Genomic DNA, 13984 nt, shown 5'->3' with positions numbered 1-13984 from the left:
GTCTCAGACTGGAAGTTTACCATCCACTCTGCTCATTTCCAGCTTGCCAGCTGCAGGTCTTAGAACTTCTCAGCTGCATAATCACATGTGCTGATTCTGTAGAGTGGGTCTCTGTCTCTCTCTGCATTTAAAAAAAATTTTTTTTTGAATGTTTATTTAGTTTTGACAGAGAGAGACAGAGCATGAGTGGAGGGTGGGCAGAGAGAGAGGGAGACAATGAATCCGAAGCAAGCTCCAGGCTCTAAGCTGTCAGCACAGAGCCCAACGCGGGGCTCGAACTCAAGGACCGCGAGATCATGACCTGAGGTGAAGTCGGACAATTAACCGACTGAGCCACCCAGGTGCCCCTCTCTCTGCATTTATATAATTCAAATAAAATTGCAGGCCCGAGATGGAGTCACTTTGCCAGGCCAAGTTATCAAACCAGGGTTTAATACACAACCTAACTGCAGTTTCGACCTCCCTCAGAAATGTAGTTTTAACTGATCAGTCAGGAATTTTTTGGTTGGCACCAACGAGGTAACTGTGGTGTCTAAATGGTGTCTCTTGATCAATTGGATGGTGGCCCCCACATGTGAGGCAACGATCGATCAGGTGGAAACCAGTGAGATGGGAGGTCAAGAATTCCCCTGAAACCCAACAAAGGAGATAGAATACACCAGAAGGGAGGGCGGACAGGACAGCAGAGGAGAGGCTGTCTACAAGGAGGCAGTGGGAGGGGGTGGAGAAGGAAGGAAGGTGAAGAGGCTTGGCGACCCGAATGGAATTTTCCCTGTTTGGGTGACTGTGCCTGGTTTAAGTAGCCCATTGGTCAGTTAGGGCCTATGGATCTTTTGGGGTGGGTTGCCTGATGGGCGTGTCTGTATTCAGCCAGGTGGTCATTCTGGCTCCTTCCACATTCCATTGCTCAAGCCTGTTTGCCTAAAAGTGGCCTCCACAGCAATCTCTCTGTCCCCCAAAGGAGGATCAGGTCTTCACTTAATAAGACCTCCTGCGCTTCCCTCTAAGGAGAAGTGAACTTGCCTGGAACAACTCTTTTTTTCTTTTGCCAAAAACGTCCTTGTTCTACCCTCCTTCCTATAAAAACCTTCCATTTTGTGCAACTCCTGAGAGCTCTTCTCTACTTGCTAGATGTGATGCTGCTCATGCTGAATTCATGAATTGCTTAGTAAAGCCAACTGACTTTTCTCAGCTGAATTTTTTTTTTTTTAAACCATGTGTGTGTGCACCCTTGTGTGTTTCTCTGGAAAACCTCGACTAATACAGATTTTGGTATTGAGAGTGGTTCAAGAGGAACTGTATGTTAAGGATGAATTTTCTTTCTTTTTTTTTTTTTAATTCAAATCCAAGTTAGTTAACATATAGTGTAATAATGATTTCAAGAATAGAATTTAGGGATTCATCACTTACATATAACACCCAGTGCTCATCCCAGCAAGTGCCCTCCTTAATGCCCATCACCCATTTAGCCCCTCCCCCACCCCAAACCCCACCAGAAACCCTCAGTTTGTTCTCTGTGTTTAAGAGTCTCTTATGGTTTGTCTCCCTCTCTGTTCTTATATTAGTTTTGCTTCCCTTCCTTTATGTTCATCTGTTTTGTACCTTGAATTCCACATATGAGTGATATCATGATATTTATCTTTCTCTGATGGATTTATTTTGCTTAGCATTATTCACTCTAGTTCCATCCACGTTATTGCAAATGGCAAGATTTCATTCTTTTTGATTGCCGAGTAATATACATATGTATATATACCACAATCTTCTTTATCCATTCATCGGTGAATGGACTTTTGGGCTCTTTCCATAATTTGGCTATTGTTGATAGTGCTGCTCTAAACGTTGTGGTCCATGTGCCCCTTCGAATCAGCACTCCTGTAAGGGATGAATTTTCTGAATTGGTTCTGGGTTTCCGGAATTGGGTCTCTAATCTGATTAGATTTAAAGATGCTAATGACTCTATTCACAGTAGTAAAGAGAGCACTGATAGTCCATTGTGTCACTGGGCTATGTTGATACATAAAATAGCTGCCTGTGCTATACCTAACTGACCACTTATAAGAAGCAAGGATCTGGGCGACTGTGACTTTTGGAAAAGTAGCAAACATAAAGAGATTCGCTGGCTGCTCCTAATGTTGCTGGACAAAGTGGTGATAGAAAAGGGCAAGCAAGCTCAGGGATTTGAACTCTCTCAGCTCAAGCACTGCATACATAACCCGAAAGCTAAAAAGTTAAAGACCTTTATCTCCTGTAGCTGCTGGGCTAAGATGGCTAGAAATCAAACACAGATGCTCCTTCTGGGACTCAGTTACAGCACAGGTTGAACTCCCAGCCTCAAAGGGTGTCTACTGTTAAAGTAAGGGCATTGGTTGGGAAAAAATGAAATTCTGTGTGTTGGAATGGGGATGTGTGGGAAAACCCTGATGAAGCTGGGAACGTTGAAGTCCTAAATTCTGCTGAATCTTTGTTGTCAGTAGAAGTGGCCTTCCCCCCCCACTCCCCGTAGAAACAACCCCCCAATCTCAAGTGGTAGAATGCCCTAAATTCCCTAACCTCCTCTGAGAAAACTAAGGAAGAAATTCTAATAGCTTTGCGTAAGGCAGTTGTCTTGCTCCACAATCCTAATTCTCCTCCACTCACCACCTCTCTTTGCTCCCAGACCTGTAACTAGACACAAGTTTCAAAAGACCCCAAGGGTGAGGAACAAAATGTGACTGAGGAGGAAGTGCACTATACTTCAAAAGAACTACTTAAGTTTTTTTTTTAATGTTTATTTTATTTTTGAGAGAAAGAGAGAGAGAGAGAGTGACAAAGCACGAGCAGGGGAGGGGCAGAGAGAGAAGGAGACACAGAATTTGAGGAGGAAGTGCACTATACTTCAAAAGAACTACTTAAGTTTTTTTTTTAAATGTTTATTTTATTTTTGAAAGAGAGAGAGAGAGAGAGAGAAAGCATGAGCAGGGGAGGGGCAGAGAAAGAGGGAGACACAGAATTTGAAGCAGGCTCCAGGTTCTGAGCTGTCAGGACAGAGCCCGATGTGGGGCTTGAACTCACAGACTGCAAGATCTGAGCCGAAGTTGGCTGCTTAACCGACTAAGCCGCAGAGACACCACAAACTACTTACGTCTTACAGACACCGCAAACTACTTACGTTTTATACAAGTAGAAATCCAGGGCACATGTGTGTTTGAGAGTGGATATTAAGGATGTGGGATCATGATGGAAGGAGCACAAAGTTAGATCAGGCCAAAATTATTGCTGTCTGGCATATAATGGGCCCTCAGGAGGGAGAAAAATCTCACTGTGATACCTAATACCCTGCTGGTCACCACAGTGAATCTGTGAATCTGGTTCGCAGTGTTAGAGGCAGTTAGTTAGGTTCTAACAGGATGGCTGGAGGCCAGCAAAGGGGGAGTCAGGGTCGTTATCATGAAAATCAGATACCTTTCCTGACAGCACTCTCTAAAACAAAACCACAGGGGCACCTGGGTGTCTTGAGTTGGTTAAGCATCTGACTCTTGATTTCAGCTCAGGTCACAATCTCACGGGTTTGTGAATTTGCAGTTCTGTGCTGACAGCACAGAGCTTGCTTGGGATTCTCTCTCTCTCCCTCTCTCTCTGCCCCTCCCCACACTGGTGCACGCTCTTGTGCGTGTGTGCTCTCTCTCTTTCTCTCTTCCTAAAATAAATAAACATTAAAATAAAAAAAACAGAGCCACACGAAGCCGAATCAACCAGACAGGCCTGAGAGGAGGAAGACCAGAGACCCTAATCAAGTAAGGGAGAAAAGGTGCAAAACCCTGCTCCCAAAGAAGTCCATCCCCTTGGTAATATTCCATCCCCTTGGTAACAACTGTCAATGAAAGATAGGGACCCAAATCCCAGGGCACACGGCTCTCCCTTGAGCTCCCCTGCTCTCACATCTCGAGAGTGGACTCTCATTTTATTTATTTTTAAAGTTTATTTATTTATTTTGAGAGAGAGACAGAGTGAGATCATGAGAGGGGGAGAGGTAGTCAGAGAGAGGGAGAGAGAAGGAGAAAGAGGGAGAGAGAGAGAGAGAGAGGGAGAGAGAGAGGGAGAGAGAGAGAGAGAGAGAGAGAGAGAGAGAGAGAGAGAGAGAGAGAGTGCCAAGCAGGCTCCTCGTCAGCAAAGAGCTTGACTTGGGGCTGGATCTCATGAACCATGAACTCAAATCAAGAGTCGGATGCTTAGCCAACTGAGCCTCAGCAGGTGCTCCTGGACTCTCTAATCAACTCTTCATTTGCACAATTCAACTACTGTTTCTGGTCTGGTCCTGATTTCTTTCCTGCAAAGAGACTAAGAGCCTCCAACAACATCCCAGGGACAGGCTGGAGGGGAGGCTTCAGTGCCTGGTGATCTCCCCAGTCCACCTGGCAATGACAGAGCCCATGTCCTCCTTTTCTCTCACAGCTCATCAGCATCCCTTTTCAAGCTGGGAGTTTGAAAAGGAGAGATGAAACTTTAATCCTTGGGGATGCCTGAGTGGCTCAGTCAGTTAAGTGTCCAACTCTTGACTTTGGCTCAGGTTGTGATCTCACACCTGGTAGGATTGAGCCCCCCATAGGGCTCGGCACTGACAGTGCGGAGCCTATTTGGGATTCTCTCTCTCTCTCTCTCTCTCTCTCTCTCCCTCTGCTCCTCCCTCTCTTTCTGCCCCTTCCTCTCTCTCTGCCCCTTCTTCTTTCTCTCAAAATAAATAAACTTAAAGAAAAAAAAGTTTATTTCTTGTTCAACACTGTATGGGGATGGGGTGCTAAATAGTTTTTTTTACCCTTCCCTATGTAATCACTTGTTTGTTTGTTTGTTTGTTTGTTTGTTTAGCTCTACACACAACCTGGGGCTTGCGCTCACAACCCAGAGATCAAGAGTTGCATGCCCTACTGATTGAGCCAGGCAGGTGCCCCGCCCTATGTAATCATTTCAAATTCTTGCACTTTTTTCTTCTCTCGCCATTTCTTCTTTTCCCATTTGTTCTCCCTCATTCCCTGTACATGCACCCATCCACACACACACACTCATATTAAGTCTTCCTGTGACCCATAGATCAAGGTCTTAATCCTTTTAAGTCCATTACTAGGGTGCTCCAGGCTCCATTTTCTCATGGTCTCATATCTCAATCTATTCCTTCTATTTGATCAAGATCAAAGCTCAAAGCAGGTCTCTTGACCCTTTATATGTTTTAAGACCCTTTTGTAAGCTGTGACACAAGAATGTAACCTTCCTTCTCAACCCATGCCTGGTCTCCCATCTTTCCTATTAGTTTTCCCAGCTGATTACAGAAACCTGATAACTTTTCCTGGCTCTGTGCTGCACAGACACAGAATTTCCTCAATTGTGCACATGGCTCTGATGCATGATTCAATATATTACTTGCCATTCTTACAGTGTTTTACTGTTTGTTTCTCTTCCAGAAAATGTTCATTCAGCTAAAGCCTATTGAAATCTGACAATGTGTCAGGCACTATGTTAGCTGTTGTGGATATAAAATGAATAAAACATTATTTCCACCTAGGAGGAGTTCATAGTCTAGAAAGCAAAGGCAGCATGTAAACATGTATACATAGTGCAGGGTGATAAGTATCACACTGTGATGTGAAGAAAAACCAACTTCCTCTGGGGAAGTTAATAAAAGGTTTCATAGGAAGTGACATTTCCATAAGTCTTGAAACCCAAGTAGGAGTTTGCCAATCAGAGGACACTGGTGAGAATGAGGGTAAGGGAAGAATAGAGCATCTATTTATGAGTAAAGGGCATTCAGTGTGCAGAGGCTATGAATAGTTGAGGAAGAAGATCCTGACCTGTTTGGAAGGTCTGATGGTTGCATGTGGTTGGATGTGTGATAGATCGAGTGGCAGAGATCAAATAAGGAGGGCCTTCATAAAGAGGATTGAATTTTATGCTAGAGGCGAGAAGACAGAGAGGAAACTTTTTAAGCTGGGTATTTAACAATCAGGTTTATCTTACATGTCTACTGTAACTGACCTAATTATATAGACTCGGGGTTTTGAAATCTAAAAGGGCCGCTCTCTGCTTGTTTAATTGGAAGTGCTCAGGGTAGCCTCTCACTTGAGACACTCTTACTTTATTTTATTTTTTGCGGGTGTACAAACAATGTTTTCAGTATACCCAAGGCTACACAGTCCGATCACAGTGCCTACGTGTGCTAATTAACTTATTCTTTTTATTACTCTGACCCTGGCCTCCAAAAGTGTTTCTTTTTCCTTGACCAGGGTTGGACATAAATTTACAGCCTTTGTCTCTTTGAACCCCATTTTTCTGTTTTGATGCTGTCTTTTTTCACTTATGCTGACCTGGTCTTCAAATGTATTGTGGACATTTTGTCTCCTCCCACCCTGTGTCTTCATCATTCAGACACAACCAGCTACCATAACCACGCCCACTCAAGAAGGTGCCTAACCAGGAAGTTTGTCCACACCGGCGCGCCGTATTGGCGGTGGCAGTGCGCAGGCGCAGTTCCCGCCTCCCAGCGGCGTATTTCTCTTTCCGGGGATTCCCAATATCCTGGCGGGTGGACTCGGCTTCTTCAGTCAGCCTCTGGCCGCAGCGTACCGGGTTCTCCAGTCCTTCGTGCCGCAGGACCCCAGCTTCCCGGGCCGCTGCTCTGGCCGGTTCGCCTCTGCAGTCAACAGACCCATGGCCGAACGTGGGGAACTCGATTTGACCGGCGCCAAACAGAACACCGGAGTGTGGCTCGTCAAGGTGTGTGCGCGCGGCTCCGGCTTGCGCTCCTGCTAGTTTAAGTAGTTTAAATAACTTGAGACTGTCCCACTCCGTGCGCCTTTTAAAGTTCTCTACAGCCGTCTCGTTAGAGCCACACACATCTTCGGAGGCAGGAGTCGTTGTGCTAGTTTGCAGACGAGGAAGTTAATTGAGGGACTTTTTCAGTGTCTTTGCGACTTTGGAGTCCGAACCTGCCTGGTACGGATTCCTTTTCCCACCATGTCGTTTTTATGGGGTCCTGTCCTGGTGTTCTCCGACTTGAGTGGTGTATTGTACCCCAGACTGAAGAATTTCTGTATCTTCTTTGGGTGAAAGTGATTTTAGTCACGAGTCTGCATAGAGAGGTTGAGTGAAAGCTTCTGTACAGTTTTCTCGTCCAGAAAGTAGAACGGGTCCCTGTTGGCCCTTAACGTGTTCTTTTAGGTTGATGGCCCTTATTGGAGTTCCCAGGAGAGCTGAGAGAGCTCTGAACTCACGGAAGCAGAGGCCATTGGAGTGTTCTTCTAGAGCACCGCCGTCAATAAGTGTTTTGGTTTTTTTTTTTAACAGCAGTCTTGATTAGCCCCGAGTGAGCACAGTATTTGTGCTTTCCTTTTCCTTTTTTTTTTTTTTTTTTTTTAAGATTATTTATTTTGAGAGAGCGAGAGCGCGCGTGCAAGCAGGGGAGGGGCAGAGAGAGTGGGAGAGAAAGAATCCCAAGCAGGCTCGGGGCTGTCAAGCGCAGAGCCGGTGGCAGGGCTGGAACTCAGGAACCGAGAGATCAGGACCTGATCTGAAATCCAGAGTCCGGCGCTGAACCGACTGAGTCACCTAGGCGCCTCCCAAAGTTTATTTCTTTGCTTTACTTTTACGTATTGAAGAGTGTTGCCTCTTAGGGGAGCTTTAGACACATGTATGTTCAAAATGTGATAATGATGGTCTTTGAAGTGTAGGACCTTTGGTTTAATTTTTTTTAACTTTTATCACATGGCTGGGTATTCATCAGTTAAATCAGGCGGTTCCTGTCCACCTCTCGAAAATAGCTCCCTTATGATCAGTTGGTAGCATGTCAGACCTGTACTATATTTTTCAAAGCACTTGTCACAGCCTAAAGTGATTGTGTACTCATGTGTTCGGTGTTGGTTACCTCCTTCTCTCTAGTGCCGGTGCAGGGTGCACTCACACAGTGACATTCCATGAAAACGGAATCTTTTCTTGTCTCAACCAGAATTGTGTTTGGCACATGGAATTGCTCAACATATATGTAATGAATGAATGAACAGTCTCTTAGTTTTTTTTCCTCAACTCCAGCTTTACTCTCTGGTGCTCATTTGATCTCACAGCTATATCAGTATGACCTAAAAGGCCTGGGTAAATTTCTCCTATTGTATTTCTCCTGTTGCATGCCCAATGGAGGAGAATCATTAAGGAGGAAATCTCCCTTGCAGACTGAAAGAGCTTGAAAAAATAGTGGAACTTGAGATGATGCATTAGTTCTTGGAGCACAGTAAATGCTCAGTGAATATTGTTTGCCTTACACGATTTGGATGGGTGGCCTGAGGCATTAACATAGTATATTACGGAGAGTGGAACAGAAGTGCAAGACTGAAAATGCATGTTAACATGGTGTGTCCTGTAAAACAAAGGAGATTATTATGCCTAGACAAGAGGGTTTGTGTAAAGAAAGTTGGGACCATATACTTATCCTATTGTGAAATGGGGATGTCTTAACTTTAGTCTACAGGAAGTGAGGAACCTTTTGGAGGGTTTTGAGTAAGGCAAAGATGCAGATAATTCAGGGGGGCAGGGGAAGCTTGAGAGGAAGATTAGCAGAGTCAAAATTTTAAAAAATCACATGGGGCGCCTGGGTGGCCCAGTTGGTTAGGTGTCCAACTTCGGCTCAGGTCATGATCTCATGGTTTGTGAGTTTGAGCCCCACGTTGGGCTCTGTACTGACAGCTCAGAGCCTGGAACCTGCTTCAGATTCTGTGTGTCTGTCTGTCTCTCTCTCTCTCTCTCTCTCTCTCTCTCTCTCTCTGCCCCTCCCCCACTCATGCTCTGTCTCTGTCTCTCAAGAATGAATAAACTTTCAAAATAAAATTAAAAAAATAAAAATTATCACGGCATCATAGGTATGTGATAAATCTGAGGAGTTAGGGAAACTTTTTCAGTAAAAATTGTCGGGATATGGTGACTGACTAAATGAAGATGTGAAAGAATACAGTCTAAAATGAAATTTAAAAAACAGTATTTTCTCATGTATGGGTATTTGAATACCTTTTATCTGTTTAAAAAGAACTCAACAATTTGTACTTCTTTTTTTTTTTTAATTTTTTTAGCGTTTATTTATTTTTGAGACAGAGAGAGTCAGAGCATGAATGGGGGAGGGTCAGAGAGAGAGGGAGACACAGAATCCGAAACAGGCTCCAGGCTCTGAGCGGTCAGCACAGAGCCTGGTGCGGGGCTCGAACTCACAGACCGCGAGATCATGACCTGAGCTGAAGTCAGACGCTTAATCAACTGAGCCACCCAGGCGCCCCTCTTTTTTTTTTTTTTTTTAAATGTTTATTTATTTTTGAGAGACAGAAAGAGCACGAGCTGGGGAGGAGCAGAGACAGAGAGGGAGACAGAATCTGAAGCAGGCTCCAGGCTCTGAGCTGTCAGCACAGAGCCTGACATGAGGCTCGAACTCACAGACTGCAGTCATGATCTGAGCCGAAGTTGGATGCTCAACCGACTAAGCCATCCAGCCATCCCTGTTCTTGTTTTGTAAAGTTAGTTGTTACATTACTTATTGTTTGCAGTATCACAATTTCTTCCTGTCAACTTGGCATACAGTATATCTTCTTTTTCTAATCTTATATATTAAAGAAAATAACAGGCTTGCACATAGGTCTTTCCAGGGTGTGAAAGGACTTTCTTGCCAGTTCTTGTCCTTTACAAATTTATCTCTGAAAGATGATGAGAATTGGTAGCAAATGCTTTCTGCGCTATAGTCTACTCATGTTCTTTCTTTGACAATTTTTTTTAAAAAAAATATTTTTTTATTTTGAGAGAGAGAGAAAGCAAGCAGGGGAGAGACAGAGAGAGAGGGAGACAGAGAATCTTGACCAGGCTCTACACTGCCAGTGCGGAGCCTGAAATGGGGCTCGAACTCACGAACCATGAGATCATGACCTGAGCCGAAATCGGGAGTCAGACGCTTAACTGACTGAGCCACTCAGACACCCCCTTTGACAGCTTTTGTTTCTGCTCCATTAAAGGAGACCCAGTAGACAGTGGGGTTTGATTTGAACAGCTCTCAGGTATTTTGAACTTGTTTCATTTGCCCCGGCCTTAGTATCCAGTGTGATTTTCATGCCCATACTTGAGCATACTTGGATTTTCATCTCTGAATTATAGGAATAAATTATATGACTACATCAAATTGTAACGGTCAGTTTCATTTTCAGCTTTCCTTGTGTGATATTAAAATATAACGTATTGATTAGAAAGCGTGTCTTTGTTTTTATCCAGTCAGAATTTGTGAATAGAATTACACACCAATTTCAGGTCTGAGGTGCCTGGGTGGATCAGTTGGTTACGTGTCTGACTCTTTTTTTTGTTTGTTTTTTTTACTGTTTTTTTTTTTTTAACGTTTATTTATTTTTGCGAGACAGAGACAGAGTGTGAGTGGGGGAGGGGCAGAGAGCTAGAGAGAGAGACAGACAGACGGACAGACAGTATCCAGAATGGGCTCCAGGCTCTGGACTGTCAGCATAGAGCCCATTGCAGGGCTCGAACCCATGAACCGTGAGATCATGACCTGAGCTGAAGTCAGCTGCTTAACTGATTGAGCCACCCAGGTCCCCCGAGCGTCCAACTCTTGATTGTGGCTCAGGTCATGATCTCACGGTCATGGGATTGAGCCCTGTGTCATCAGGCTCTGCACTGACAAGGCAAAGCCTACTTGGGATTCTCCCCCCTGACCTTTCCCCACTCATTCTCTGTCACTTGCTCGCGCGCTCTCTCTCTCTCTCTCTCTCTCTCACTCTCACTCACTAAAAATAAACTTAAACGATTTCGGGTCTTTTCTCTTTATGTTAATATTTTCACTATAAGTAATACTTTGAGTTCTGTTCTTTGAGGATCATTTGTTGCAAGATATGTAAATTTCTTTCTAGAGGGTCTCAAAGTTTATGGGCCATCTTGTACCTATTAATTCCATCACTAGAAAGGCATAAAACAGGATAAATACAGTAAGGTATATACACCTAAGATCTGTGACAGTTTTGAGCAGGAAAATAGTTGTTTTTCTGGCTGGAACAGGGGAGGCTTCATGGGGAAGTTTACATTTAAGAAGAGCTTATGAAATTGATAAGTTTAGGAAAAACTTCCCAACACTGCTGGGGAGAACTAGAGTGTGTTCCGGAAAAAGCAAATGTAGTAGAATGTGTCCCAGAATATCCAGTACCTGTACTGTTCTGGCTTCATGAAATGCCATTTCTGGGAGCTTTGAAAATCTTCAAAGACTGATGATCCAAACAGGTTTTGATAGGTAATAGACACGATTGAATTTAACTTTATGATAGATGTCATCTGCTAAAACATAAAGTCACAGTTTTTACCTTGTCAGGAAGCTAGTCCTTTGTAGTTTGCATTACCCTGTTCCTGTTGCCCAGTCTGTGCTACTGTTAGGTTGGCAACTGGTCACAACACTGTTACACACCTTATACCAAACCATGATTTAAAAATCATAGGATGTTTAAAAATATTTTAGCCTAGTTGTTTGGCTTCCATATTTAGACTTCTGGAAAAATCATCTCTAGTTATGGTTGGCTGGAGGGTAAGGTACATGATGGGAAAAAAGGAGATAAAGCTAGCAAGGTTATTAGGAGTGGTGGGATTTTCATAAGTAGTGAATATCATACCGAGACCTGAGTTATAACAAATGCTACCTCTTTTTGGGGGAAGAACAAGTGGAGGTATTTAGAAAGTTTGCAGTAGGTCTAAGCAACAGCTTTCTAGCCAGGAAAAAGATGTGTTTCTAGCACAATCAGTCTTCCTCTTTTAGGCATTTTGACTCATGTTTGTTGGAGAAGAGGATCAGGACAGAAGGGATGGACATCATCCCCAGTGAATATTATGTCCTTCATTCAACAACTGAAATGCCAGCAAGTACAGCTTCTGTTTTTTTCATAGATAGGTAAACCATTGGACATTAGTGGCCAGAGAGAAAGCTGTATACCAGAGAGAGATGCTACTGGAATGGGTGATACCCCTAACCCTTGCAGGAGTAAAAGGAACTTACCTTTCATATATGCCTAATATTTTATACAAAGCAAACCTGGGAAGTAGATACTTACTGTGTGTTTTTCAGACGATGAAATTGAAGCTTAGGGAGGTTATTTTACTCAACCATGGTATAGTGATTTAAATTTAGAGATCTGTTGGGGTGCCTGGGTGGCTCAGTTGGTTAAGCAGCTGGCTTTTGATTTCGGTTCAGGTGATGATGCGGTTTGTGAGATTGTGTGTGGAGCCAGTTTGAGATGCTCTCTCTCCCTTCCTCCCTGCCCCTCCCCCACGCACTCTCGTGTGCGTGTGCACTCTCCATCTCAAAATAAATAAATCAACCTAAAAACACAAACAAATTTAGGTCTCTTTATATGCTAAGATGGGAAATGTCCTTTTTACAACTTAGGGCTCTTTTATGCGTTATCTCCCTGGGGAATAGAGGTGATGTGGGGATTTCATATCTGTGACCTTGGGTCTTGTCAGCTCCTTATGGTGATCTTCAAAAAACATGGGAGTAAAAGCTGCCTGTCATAGATTGGATTTCCTGGGAAGCTGATTCCAAAATGATTAGGTTTAATAGGGAGTGCTCTTGGGATCATCACCTGTGGAAGGAAAAAAAAACAGAATTGGGCACAGGGTATAATGCAGTCTGTAGGAGAGCTGAGGAGGATTCCATAGGGAGCCCTCCAGGTGTCATGAGTTGGGGTGAGGTATACCCTGTATTGACCAATCATTGCATGTGGTTTGTCCCAGGAAGAGTGCATGAATTTGGCAAAAGGGCCTCTCTTCAGTGAAGGCAATGTGAAAGAGGGCTAACAGCTAAGGGCTAACTTGTGGCCACACTCCCAGTAGCTAGGAGGATAAGGCCTTTGGTCCTAAATGGGGAAATGGTTGTACTTACAGTGTCCATTGCAATGCCCTTAATTTGCTTGTATTCTGGGAGAAACAGGGTTTGGAGACTAGTAGTTGGGGAACTGGACATTTGCTGAAGCAAAGTTGGTAGAGAAGCTTAGGGGAGTAATGTCTATACATGTCACCTTAGCACCTTGGCTCCAAAGTCATGGTTGACCTTAGTACTCTGCCTGCCAGGACTGAACCGGTGGGTGAGTATATTCATCCCACAAGCTTTGATTGCTGGCCATTGTGCCAGGCTCCGAGTCTTTTATGGTGAGCAGAAAAAGACATGGCCCGTGCTCTGTGAACTAGGATTTATAGTCTACCGCAGGAGACACACATCAATCAAATATTAGTCCTAATGAAAACAGTTACAGACAGATAAGGACACCGAAGCCCCGAATACTGTTCTGTCGGTGTGGATAATAAAGGAATTTGACTTAAAGGGTCAAGGGAAATTTCCCTGAGGAATTATTGCTTAAGTGAACCATTTTCTGTCGCTGTTTTTGGAAATCGGAGAAAACATTTCCTTTTGTGCCTATTATCTTGTCTCCATCTAATTATCTTTAATGAATGTGGAGACGGTGGAAACAACACATATCTCATACGTGACATGTTGACAAGAGTGTTTTGGGAAAATGTACAAGAGAGTAGAATTCGGGTGTTCTTATAAAAGAATTATGTGAGGACATGATATGTTAATTAGCTTGACTCTAGTAACCAGTTCACTATGCATATCAAATAATCATGTTGTATACCTTAAATATATACAATTTTGTTAAAACATAAAAGAAAAGAAAATGTTTTAAAACTTCAACCCTTCAAAAAAAAAGTTTTTTTAGAGGCTTGGGACCATATCAGTTTTTCTTCCCCGTCTCCCTCCCTTTTTTCCAGACTTAATGCTGATGGGCTGGAACTCCTGGGAAGCTCATTTCCATAAGTTCTTGCTTTTGAGTTATGTGTATATGATTGACATACTATCCTCATTGTGTTCTGTTTTTCATCAAAAGGGTATAGAATTTTGGCAATCTTTTGAATTAAATAAGCTGGTGGGGTTCCCTGGGAATTTACA

General features: G+C 43.5%; 1 protein-coding gene across 1 annotated transcript in view; it reads left to right on the top strand.

Annotated features, from left to right (window-relative positions):
- The first annotated feature begins 6528 nt into the window (after nt 1-6528).
- Nucleotides 6529-13984, top strand: part of GTF2F2 (general transcription factor IIF subunit 2) — a 155914-nt gene continuing 148458 nt past the window's right edge. Inside the window, exon 1 of the mRNA XM_030311128.1 lies at nt 6529-6744. Coding sequence (XP_030166988.1) covers nt 6679-6744 — 66 coding nt within the window. The 5' untranslated portion in view covers nt 6529-6678. The remainder of the gene's footprint in view (nt 6745-13984) is intronic.

This window comes from Lynx canadensis, chromosome A1 (genome assembly GCF_007474595.2).
Source record: "Lynx canadensis isolate LIC74 chromosome A1, mLynCan4.pri.v2, whole genome shotgun sequence".
NCBI lineage: Eukaryota > Metazoa > Chordata > Mammalia > Carnivora > Felidae > Lynx > Lynx canadensis.
This window is presented reverse-complemented; position numbering and strand designations above follow the sequence as displayed.